Source organism: Furipterus horrens, unplaced genomic scaffold, assembly GCF_987537825.1.
Source record: "Furipterus horrens unplaced genomic scaffold, mFurHor1.1.pri manual_scaffold_1, whole genome shotgun sequence".
In the NCBI taxonomy this organism is placed as follows: Eukaryota; Metazoa; Chordata; class Mammalia; order Chiroptera; family Furipteridae; genus Furipterus; species Furipterus horrens.
In genome coordinates, this window is record NW_028327171.1 from 162,824,040 (window position 1) to 162,836,992 (window position 12,953).

The 12,953-nt window shown below is 36.7% G+C and overlaps 1 protein-coding gene across 3 annotated transcripts in view; it reads left to right on the forward strand.

The window, feature by feature from the left end:
• XIRP2 (xin actin binding repeat containing 2) overlaps positions 1–12,953 on the forward strand; it is a 73,147-nt gene that overhangs the window by 21,407 nt on the left and 38,787 nt on the right. For all 3 annotated transcript variants that reach the window (XM_090280471.1, XM_090280475.1, XM_090280480.1), the window contains one exon: positions 5,954–6,091. In XM_090280471.1, coding sequence (XP_090136597.1) covers positions 5,954–6,091 — 138 coding nt within the window. The remainder of the gene's footprint in view (positions 1–5,953; positions 6,092–12,953) is intronic.

The following is a 12,953-nucleotide window of genomic DNA, read 5'->3' on the forward strand; positions in this document are numbered from 1 at the left end:
AATAGTGTGACTCAAATTCAGAGGATCTGAAGTTAAGCTTCAGCTCTGCTTTTCGTTAACTGTGGGAATTTGGGCTACTATCTTAACCTCTCTCAGAGCTTCAGTTTCCTTAACTGAAAAATGGGAATAACCATCTACCACAGAGGGGCTTAGTGAGGAGTCAAAGAGATAATGTATGTGTAAGTCGTAAGGCACTGTATAAATGTGTTATTATTCCCATCGTTATCACTTAACCTATAGCTATTCTCCTCCGAAAGGTTGGGAATTAATTTCAAATTTTAATAATGTGAGCTTGCATGCCTCCCTCCTTGGTCTCATGAATAGTTCATTTAAGTTCACTGGCAGTATTATTTCTTTTGCTTTTCTCATTTCTCTGTATCTACTAAATCTGTTAGGTGTAGGTTAATCAACATAGAAATTAGGGAGATTAGCAATGTAGGGACTCTGCTAAACCAATTATTATCATATGAAACAGCAGAATTCAGTAAGACCACCAATTTTTAGAACCAACGCATAATAAAGCCACATTCAAAAGAATTTCTGTTCCATAGTCTGTGGCATTCACTCCACAGGAGTCGATGAGTCATTTTATTAGTAGCAGCTTTATAGCTTAATGGAATATAAAGATATTATGTCATAATTATAATCACCAAATTAGCAAAATTGTTTATTTAACCAAAAGAAAAAGAATAGCTAAAATGGGTGGTATTCTAAAATAGCTACTCTTAACATTAAAAAAAAAATTATTTAGAGACAAAGCTGACTGTGCCAAACTCATTAACGATGTTGCAATTCTAGATGACATTTAAGTTTTTACATAGTTGTTAAAATCCATTTTAGATACAGAACAGATTTTGAATGGATGTAAAGAAATGACAAGCCTCTAGATCACTTCCAAAACAAATAGCATCTCTCCAGCATCTCCTGCCATTCTTCTTAGATAGCACCCCCTGCTGGATCACTAAGGAGCTTTAGTACAAATTAGTGTTCTAAATTGGTGAAATGATTCTTGGGGAAACAAGCTGATTTTCGAAAGACCTGGTTAAAGACTGAATATTTAGTAAACCATCTTTTATTTATTAAGGCATTTATCTTTCCATAAACTATGGGTATATATCATAAAACCATAAAAACTAGTGTAGGGCATAATTTGCATTTATAATATGCAAGAAATAATATTTAAATTGGATACATGCAAGATATGCTAAAGGGACTGCTTTAAGAAGATGAAGAAAATGAGATAGAGAGAGAAAGAGGAACACAGGTACAAAGGGGAAAAATGGCAATAAATTAGTACCTCTCAATAATAACCTTAAATGTAAGTGGATTAAATGCTTCAATGAAAAGACATAGGGTAGCAGAGTGGATAAGAAAACATGACTCACATATTTGCTGTCTACAAGAGACCCACCTCAGAACAAAAGATCTACACAGACTGAAAGTGAAGGGTTGGAAAAAATATTCCAAGCAAACAGACATAAAAATAAAGCTGGGTTAGCAATGCTTATATCAGACAAAATAGATTTCACAGCAAAGGCCATAAAAAGAGACAAAGAAAGACATTTCATAATACTTAAGGGAACAATTCATCAAGAAGATACAACCTTTGAAAATATATATACGCCCAACATAAGAGCACCCAAATATATAAGGAAAATCTTGGAGGACTTCAAAAAGGATGTGGACAGCAACATATTCATAGTAGGGGATTTTACCACCCCATTGTCAATGATGGATGCATCTTCCAATCAAAGAATGAACAAGGATATTGTGGCATTGAAAAGCACCCTAGATCAAATAGACTTAACTGATATATACAGAACCCTTCACCCCAAAAGAAGCAAAACATACATTCTTTTCAAATGCGCATGGATCATTCTCAAAGATAGACCACATGGTAGGACACAAGACAAGCCTCAACAAATTTAAGAAAATTGAAATCATATCAAGCATCTTCTCAGATCACAACAGCTTGAAACTAGAAACCAGCCTCAAGGAAAAAATTTCAAAAACATTCAAATTCATGGAGACTGAATAACATGCTATTAAATAATGTTTGGATTAACAATTAGATCAAGGAAGAAATTAAAAAGTTTCTGGAAACAAATGAAAGTGAACACACAACAGCTGAAAACCTATGGGGTACAGTGAAAGCAGTCCTGAGAGGAAAGTTCATAACAATACAGGCCTACCTAAAAAGGATAGAAGAATCTCAAATAAACAACCTAACCCTACAGCTACAAGAACCAGAGGAACAATAACAAACAAAGCCCAGAGCAAGTAGAAGGAAGGAAATCATCAAGATCAGAGCAGAATTAAATGACATAGAGACTAAAAGAACAATTCAAAAGATCAACAAATCCAGTATCTGGTTCTTTTAAAAGATAAACAAAATTGACAAGCCTTTAGCCAGACTCATCAAAACAAAATTGACAAGCCTTTAGCCAGACTCGTCAAGAAAAAGAGAGAGGACCCAAATAAATAAACTCAGAAACAAAAGAGAATTTACAGCCAATACCATAAAAATACAAGGATTGTAAGAAATTACTACAAACAACTATATGCCAAGAAATTTGACAACCTGGATGAAACAAACTTCTAGAAACATATAATCTTCCAAAACTAAATCAAGAAGCAGAAAGCTGAATAGACCCATAACAACTAGTAAAATTAAAGCAAAAAACAAAAAACTCTTGGCACACAAAAACCCTGGACCGGACAGCTTCACAGGCAAATTTTACCAAACATTTATGGAAGAGTTTGGTTACTTACAAGAACACGGATTAGCTGTGATGTTTAGTACTTGGTGCTAAGCAAGGCAAAATCATGGGAAGTGATGTCAGTCTTAGCCAGCTTATGGCTACAGAATGCTCCTTGAATAATTCTGCCATCTATTCATACATATGTAAACCTTCACTGACAGCCTGAGCTGAACAAGAAATCCTTAGCACCACCACCTAACTACAGCTTAAAGAACTGGCCTCACTTAAGTGAGTGAGCAGCATCTGTACCAGGAGTAGGGATAGAGGTAATAAACTAGTAAAAATAATCAGCTGTATGCATTTTGGCATGTGTAATTTACTCTGATTCCAAAGCACAATGCTAAAGGAAAGAAATGAATACATCTGTTTTTTGATCCATTCAGTAGATGAGAGGCAACCTGTTCAGTATAGGAACTGATATTTTTGAGAGAAGGCAGGAACTAGGAAAGTATCCAGTTATTAGCATAATTACTGGGGTTTACCAGAATAATTTTTACATAATTTGTACATTGTTTCTACTTGTTGGAAAGAGTAAGATTCCTCTTAACAATAATTACCTTAATTTCTATAATTTAATATTTATATACAAGATGGAGCAGAAGTAGCTTTACATTTGTAATACTAGTAAATAATAAAGTCGTCGTCGTCGTCGTCGTCGGCAGCCGTCCGTCTCGAGAGACGATGGTGTAGCTTCTTAAGAGTCTATCTGCACCGCCGAGAATGGTTGTGCAGTCCGACTCGGGAGTGACACGGTATCTGTCTCCTCCCGTGTTGAATCGACATCTTGCGATGACGCTGGAGTGTCCTCTCCAGTGAAGCTGAAGCTACAGAGCCTGGGCAGGGTGATATGGAGGGTCTGCTGTTGCCCATGCAGCAGACCCCCCCTCTCTTCGCAGCTGAAGGGTCCAAGGGAAAGACGGAGTCAATACAGCTTGGCTTCAGGTGCGCCGCAGGAGTTGCCGGTGTTGACTACAACGTCAAACCGCCTTAGGGACTCCGGCTCCGGATTTTCTGTCCCGGTTTACTCCCTTAGCCTTTCCCCTGAAGAGGTATGCCGCAAGGCAGCGGAGGTTTTTTGGAGTCAGAGTTTTCCTTCTCTGATGTGCCCTGACTGGAAGATCGAACCAGCGACACTTAGCTCGCAGGCCGACGCTCAATCCACTGAGCCAAACCAGCCAGGGTGTCTAGAATACCACCTACCTGAAAAAACCACTTACGAGCAGCTCCACTTCTTTGTGGGTCCTTAGGTACTTTTCGTTAGCAATCCGCGTCTGAATCTGGCGACAAGAGCAAAGAGTCACCCTCCATGAGGAGGCAGGTGTCAGGGTTCAAGACCTGGAGGTGTGAAGGGGTGGAGAAGCGATGTGCGCTTTTACCCGGGTCTTTTCGCAGGATGTTTGACCAAATAATAAAGTAATTAATAAATAACACAAGAATAAACTTTGTGTTTCCCATACTCACAACTGTAAACCTACTTTTACCCCACCCTGTATTTTCTATATATGATCAACTGAGGAAGGCCACTTATGTAAATTAAATGGCAGGTGGATTTAAAAAATTGTAGCTTTAATTCACCCTTCCCCTTCATTATCTTAAATTTCAAAAGGGATGCCATACCTCTCCATGACTTTAACAGGAATCAAATGGCAGTAATTGACCAGGATGTATCCATGAAGTTTGTTGCAGAATCTGATAAACTATATATTTAATACATATAGTTGTACAATATTATTCCTTCTTCCCACAGAGCCAATGTGCATATTCTTAACTATTTAACAGTCCATGTAATTGAGGAAAGGTTATGAACTTAATAAAGCAACCACTTGAAAATGTGTTCGAATTTAGATAATTTTGGGTATTAATTTAGTCTCCAATATTTTAGAATATGAGAGACCCCAAGACAGTAGCTGTATTAGTATCTGTCTGAGGGAGAGACTACATATGGGGGTAAAGATTCCAGGTGCACAGAAGCCCACGGTCCATGGCACGGGAACCTCAGCTCACCAGCGTCCAGGGCATCCCGTTACTTTCACGTCTCAAGCCTTCCAAGGTTACGTCAGGACAGGACCAGACCTCAGGAGACCTACTGTGGTCTGAAGTGTTGCTGAGTCTCCTTCCAGGTTTAAGAAGACCTAAAGGAGGGTAGATTGGCATGGGCCTGTTTGCTTGAGAGTTGCCTCTCCCATCTGGGCTTGAGGGCCTGCTGGGCTGGGGACTGCGCTGAACTTTAAAACCAAAGCCCTGAGTTATAGCACTTTGCATAAAATATGACAAGACTCCTCAGTGTTTTACAAGTTGTTCCAAATATTGTCTATTGAAATAGACACCCTCATCTATGAAGTGCCAGTTATAGACTAAAATCCTTATCATCTTAACCCCACCCCACCCCCACCTATTCTCACATACCAGTGCTAAGAGCTGAGTCCTGGAGTTGTAGACCTGCTGTTTTTCTGCCTGTCATTTAAAATTTATAAGGATTAAGACAGACAGATATGAGTCAAATTCCTGCTCCGACACATATCGAGCTGTGAGAACTTAGCAAGCTGCCTTACTTTTCCAAACCCCAGTTTCCTCATTTTAAAATCAAGATAATAAGTGTCCATATCTCACAGAATATGGAGAAGCATCAGATGACAAAATATGTGTAAGAACATAAATAGCAGTTTACTGTGCACTATTATTAAGTAGCTAGTATTATTGCTGGTATAATATTTTTGTATACGAGATACTCTGAGGCTGTTTTGTTCATCCTTGATTATTTAAATATATTTTGGAGTGAATCAAATGTTTTTAATATGCTTAATGTGTTACTTATATCATTTTGGATTTAATGATGACCTTATTGGGTTAAAATTGAATCTATTATTTTAATTTCTACCAGTCTGTGTATTATTAGAGAAATACATTCTAATAATTCTAATTTCCAGATATCAAAATCTGATATAAGTAAAATTAACTCAATATTTTGAATATTCTTCTAACTTCTATCAAAAGGCAGATAAATGAGAAAATAACATAAGAGATTATTTTTATTACGGGATTCTGTAAAGAGTCTACTGAGATAATTGTAAATACTAAAATCTTTTTAAGTATATCACCCATCAATAATTGTCAAATATTAAAAAGCAGCTTGAGAATCCTATCCTGAGAAAATATAAAGCTGATTTTTCCTTTTTCTTAAATGATCCTAGGTGATGGAGGAATCAGGCATGTGCACAGTGCCTGGTGGTTTGGCCAGAGTGAAGAAACAATTTGAAAAGGACAAAATTGCTTCTTCCTGTAATACTTTTTCCCGGCACCAGTACCAGCATCAGAACAGATCTGAGCAGGTAACAATACTGTAGTTAATGGATAAGTCATGTATGATTGAAGTGCTCTCATTTCAGTGCCAACGTGGGGACTGCCCCCACCATCCCCCATCCACCCATCACTGCCTCTTTACTGGTGCATTTATTTTAATTCCTCATGAACAAAAATGATAAATTTTAAATGTTTTCGAAAACCACTTTGAAAGCATATCAGTGTATTTATTTACTTGCTTCGAGCATTTTGACACTTTTTGGGGGAACTATGCTGGAATATTTTCCTCTCGGCATCTAGTGTTTCAAACATAAATTGAAATTGAATAGCCTAGGTTAGTCAACAGGTAAATAGAAATGTTGAGTACAGTATTTATATTTAGCTTCTGCTCCTAGATTGTAATTCCTAGTAAACTATCTGCTGGTTGTTAGCACAGATAAATTGAAGCATTATTCAGCTGTTTATTGTGATGAGTTTTCTGTTTTCTTTAAAAATCATCAAAAATTGACTAGTGGAGCCCAGATGTTATAGACAACTGTATAATGTTACCTTATATAAAATATATCTTTTCCATTTTATTCTTTATCATATATCACTAAATATTATCATAGGATAAAAGTATTTCTGTAAGTAAGAATTTAAGTTTCAAAAGTAATTGCATTATAACCAGCTGCATATTGGCTCATGTCTTCCATGAGGAAGAAAGTAACCAGCGTATTTATGAAATTTTGTAGTGGAAGATAAAAGTGGGTGTTTTTTTTTTTAATCCCTAGGATATTTGGAGTTGCCTAAGTTTAAAAAAACAAGGCAACTGGGTGTGTTTGGTAGGGGGAGTATATCAAATAGACTGATTAAAAATATGATATGTGAAAAGTATATACATTTTTTTACTGGCTTTGTCTGAAAAGTAGAAAAATGTGCAATGTCAGTAGCTTAATATTTACATTTATATAGGATTTCTTTTAATTTTACTTAGGAAACATAATGTAAATAAGGAATTAAGATTGGTTATACTCGTGATCTAATATACAGCTGTTGCAACACAGGGATCTTTAAGTGAGTCAGTTGTGCATGTTTATTTAAAATTGGTCAACAATATGAAATACAATTATCACTAATAATTTGAGCAACTGCCCGAACTGGTGTGGCTCAGTGGGTTGGGCATCATTCTGTGACACCAAAGGTCACCAGTTCGATTCTGGGTCAGGGCACAGGCCTGGGTTGCTGGTCAGGTCCCTGGTTGGAAATGTGCGAGAGGCAACAGATGGATGTTTTACTCGCATATCGATGTTCCTCTCTCTCTCTCTTTCTCCCTCCCTTCCCCCTCTCTAAAAATAAATAGAATCTTTTTTAAAATTAAAATTTAAAGAAATAGAGAGATTTGCTGTAAGCTCCTGTGGTATTCTAGAGCAGCTGGCTTATGCCAACTATTTAATTATTAAATTTTTAGGAATTTTTTTAACCAGATGATGTTATGTTAATAGCTTTAAATTAGCCATAGTGAGAATATTTATGCTAGGGAAGTCAGCAAATGCAAAAAATCAAGGATTTATTTTTTTCTTCCTTTCTTCTTTCCTTCCTTCATTTTTTTAAACCCAATTTTAAGTATGTATTACCTTACTGCTGATGCAAGGGCTCCAAGTACATGCCTGGCATAGTGGCTAAGCACATAAACTAAAGTCAGATCATTTGGGTTCAAATTCCTGCTCCATCACTTATTAACTGTATGACATTAGGCAAGTTTCTTAATTTCTCTGTGCATCAATTTCCTCAATTGTGAAGTCAAGGTTATAATTGTATCCCCTTTATAAGTTTGTTAAGAAGATTAGATTAATTATGTTTGTAAAGTGCTTAAAACTGTGCCTAGCCCATTGTAAGCACTACAAAAGTGTGGGGGTTTTTGTTTTTTAAATTAAGTATCCCCTTGACTGTATTTCTTCTTTTTTACCTCTCAGCCCTGCTTCCTCTGAACTGCCCCCATTCTCACCCAGATTTCCCCCAAATAGTTGTAAAAATATACAGAGAAAGAGTAAGAATTCTCTTTTCCAGAAGCCCCAGGAAAAGGCCTTAGCACATCTAACTGCTCCTTCTAATGCTAACTGATTAGCCAGAGGGTGCTGGTTGACTGAGGCCTCTGTACCTGTTTACCAAAGTGGAAATATTCAACACTTACAGTTATCAACAAAAATAAATGTATACAAAGTGAAAACAAAGCAACCAAGCAAACTATATATGTTCACAATAAACTCCTTGCAAATGTAGTTTACTATTATAAGTTGTAGTTGCTGTTCTATGAATACAAAATACTAATGTGAGTGGGAGTAGTGAAAAACCAACCATGCACTAGAAGTCAAATCTGCATGACTCTGGGCCTGCAATGACCTCTCCGTTTCATTACCTACATTTAGACATGTTAATAATACCCAATAATGTCATGAGGTATAATGAAACCTAATTCATACTACAATGCAATAAATTAAAATACAAAGGAAACATATGTAAGAATAAACTAGTAAATACCACTTATTGAACTATATGCTGAAGTCTGTGGTAAAATGAAAGAAAAAAGTTATCTGCATCTTAGAAAATTAATAATTTTAATTTATAATGCTTATTGGAAATTTGAAATGCATGTCCAATTTGGTAATAAAGTAGGAAATGGAGAAAAATAGTGTCTTAAATGTTAACTCAAACTTTTAAAGCTATCTAATGCATTCTAAAAATTACTTCTTTTATCAGCAGAGATTGAGGACAAGATGTTGACTGGTAGAGACAGCTAATTCCATTTTACCTAAGTTGTTGTCAGCTCTAATAGTGTTTTCAGTCTCGTTGCTTGTTAAAAGTATTTGAGATTTATTTCTCTGATAACTCTGCCCCTGGCGCAATATATATATATAATTATTTATTTATTTTGTTAAGATATAAAATGAATATTAATTTGGAAATCAAGTTTAGAGTTCAGAGGAAAGACATTTCTTTTAGATTTCTAACAACATTTAATGTCACCATTAGTAATAATTTCATAAGGTGTAATAATTAAGTCCAATCTGCTAATTTTCTTCCTAATGCATTGAAGTCTGATGTTTCCAGAAAATTAGTTGACGATTTGGTAATAGTTTGTCTGGGAAATCAGCAAGGGGGCTAAACAAGTTTTGAAAATTAAACTACCTCTGAGGTTAAAGATTCCTTCTGTTTGCTGATTGATCAGACTGTTTTATACCTATTGTAAAAGGGGTTCTGAATTTGAAAAACAAATATGGTACAAGATATAGAAACCTTCATTTATGCCAGACATAAATAATATTTATATATTCTAGACAAGTCATACTTTCTGGCTCTGCCGGTTTCACATTTAACAGTGTCACTGCTGGCCTGTGCAGTATCTTTACATAAATTAGAGAAAGGAGCCACTCTGGACAATTGGGGCCCCTGCATTTAGGGGGTGTGGGGAGAGGGGTCAGCTTCTTAAAAGAATGTGTTATTACTCAACTCTGGTAGTTAGTACTAACTATTTTTAACATCCCTCATTTAGATTCTGCTTTTCAAAACAGCCATTACTGATTCCAATAACTATGAATGAAACCCAACTCTCCTAAGGGATTAGAAACTACTCAGTTTGCCTCATCTTGATATTTAGTTTAGAAATATCACATCAGCATTGTTTCTGGCTTTGCCTTAGGACTGAGTTTTCACATTCCATGTCAGTGAAGATATTTGTTATCCTTAAAGGTAGAATGAAAAGGACCATTTTAGATGGATGTTTTTAATCCACTTACTACAACAGGTCCCATTTGGGAAGAGCATTCAGAATAATCCATCTCCTCATCCTTAAAAGGATGTGTTAAAATATGCTGGAACAGATAAGAATACATGTGTCATTGTCATGAAACTACTGTTGTCTTTATTCTGTGTTTAATCATTTTCCCTTGCCCATTCTGTGGTTTCTTTTTTTTTTTTTTAGACATTCTTCCTCTCCTTCTTTTTTTCTTTATGTAAACAGCTTTATTGAGATACCATTTATATACCTTAAAATTCACCCTACAATTCGGTGACTAGAATATTTATATGGTTGTGCAGGGTGGCCATAGTCTTAATTTTAGAACATTCCCATTTACCCCAGAATAAACCATGGACCCATTAGCAGCCTGCAATGACCATTCTTTGTGCTATAGCCTCACACCCAGGGTTTGACTTTCACCTTCTCCTGTGAATTTCTTTCATTTTCTTTCCCCAATATTTCTGCAGTACTAGGTAGCTCTTTGCTTATTAATTGTGCAGTCCTAGAAGCCTCTGCTTTTGTGGAGTTGCTTTTGTGTTACTTCTAAGTGCCTCAAGTAGAGAAGAACAGATAGAATTCTAATATTTTTGGACATCATCAGTGCAATACAGAGCTTAGGTAACTGCTTTCATGTGAAAATGGTTGCACTGGATCCATGTCAAGTCAGAAATGTTCCTGACCTTCACTCCCTGCTTCCAAGCCTGATGTGGACCAGGAGGGAGCTGGGAAACAGTATGTCTCCTTCTACATACACCTCCTGTTGCAGAAATCCTAGTGTCAACATTAGCACTCTGTGAGATTATTTGGATTTGGAACAATCCCTTGACAATTTTAGGTTGATAGAAATCATTTTTGACAGCTGGTGACAGATATAATCTGACATCTGTGTGTTTTAGACTCTTTAAAGGTGACCCATAATGATGTTTTTAGCAAACTAAACATATTTTTATCAGCTAAATGTCTACATCGCAAATCATTTTTCATAAAAGTGCTTTAAACATACCTTTAGCTTTCTGCCAAATGCATAATTTTTCAAGGTCATAGATTGCTCTTAAGTGCCCCAATCCAACCTAGATCTCTATCAACACATAGGGTTGTGACCAAAAGCATGTCTTGTGTTGTCTTTTAATTGCATGTACTTCTTTTAAATAACTATTAAACTTTAAGTAACCTTACTCAGAATGAGGCAGGTTAAGATAGTGGTTAGGCCTGTTGGCTCTGAAGTCAGACATCTCAGGTTATAATTACCTGAATTAGCCATCTAATCTCTTCTGTAAAATGAGGATGAAGTAACAAATGTGTTTTAAGAATAAAATGAGGTGGCCCCAATAAAACTCTTAGTATAATGCCTGGCATATATGAAGTGTTCAATAAACACCAGCTATTATCAGTAGGATTAACACGATAGCTAAGAAAAGAACATCAGCAAGTGGTAATTATTCTCAAACTAGAATAATATTCATAAACATTTTATATAGACATAGGAAGACAAAGAAGGATGCATCATTCTGTGCCTTTCATATTAGGTTTCTTTTCAGTTCTTTGGACCCGGGCATATGATGCTCTGGAGTAATCAATAACTTCCATGCATATTTTAAAAATTGTAATAGCAGGCCATATTTTGAGGAAAGATTGCTTAATCCAAGTCTAGGAAATGACAAGATGAGGGGGCCTCTGGGAAGGCAGAAGAGAGGAATAGGCATGAAATGAGCTTTGCTCAGATACACTGCAGCCCTGGGATGCCGACGTGAGTCAAAGTTTGTTTTTTAAGTGGGAGCAAATGAATAACAGCATTTACTGTTGATGGCTGCTTTATTCACAGTATTGTGACAAGATGTACTGAGAAGAAAATAATATAATTAATACATGGATTGAATTAGGCAGGAGAGAAAAGGCCACTACACGGCTTGAATAAATGAGGAAAAGAGGAAGAGTTGAAGGAGTATTGATTTTTGTCGGTTTCTACGAGTGTTGTGGTTTCTCAGCATGTTTTAGCTGATGAATGGAAGGAAAAGAAAAGTACTTGTGAGGGATAAAAACTGCCTCATGACATTTTCTGGCTTGTGCATTTGAAGCAATGAAAATAAATATATTCCTACAATTGCCTTAATAAAATACAACAAGTATTATTCAACATATAGTGCTAATATGTACAAATACTAAGAAGCAAGGACTTCTTTTTGCTTGAGAACTGTTTATTTTCCTTTGACACAGGCCAAGGAGTCATTCTGACCTTTTTCCAGATAGGCTGACCGACAACACGGACCTTGCATGGGCTGAGTGACCACAGCAGGGTCCCAGCACATGCCGAGTGTAAGCGTGGTCTCAGGGAAACACAGACCAGAAAGGGCACAAGCCTTGGCCTCAAGAGGCTCACAAGTCAGGCTCATTAGGGAGATAAGGCTTAACAGTTTTGCACTCTTAAAAATTAAAACTTTAACAACAAATCTTTCACCTCTTTTCCCTTCCAAATGTAGACTCTTTAAGCTGTTTATCCTCTACAACACTTTCTCAGTGCCTGTTTCTGAGTGGGTTTTGGTGATGAAAAGAACATAAAATTAATTTTTGAATGCTGACTCAGAATCAGAAGACCCACAGTTTCTAAGTAAAGCAAACAATAAAACAATTGCCTCAACCAACTGAAGTCTATAATCCACTTGAGGCCCGACCTGCACAAGCTGCCTGATGCAGAATTCAGTTGTTTGGTAGTATCTATTAACCAAAACATCCCAGTTGCTGACTGTGCCATACAGCACACCAGCTAGGCTTTACACTGGTCACTCAGTGTTTCAATTTAGCAAGAATTGGAAATACAAACTGTGATCCAGCTGTGGGTTTCTAGATGCATATTTAATGAATTGACTTTTTAATTTTTTGCCTCCACTCTTGCGTTCAAACCTATCTCTGTTATGCCCATGACTGCCCATTTTATTACTGCTTTTCACACCTGTGTCCTGCCTACTGCTGCCTTGCCACTTTGCAGCTAGCTGGTGACCTCCTAGGGCTCTGTCTCCATCCATGTCTCCTCTCTTCCTACCCATGTCCACCTTCCTATAGTTCTAGAGGTAGGTCATGGTGGAATCCTGTACTTTTTGTTCAAGAATTGAATGGTA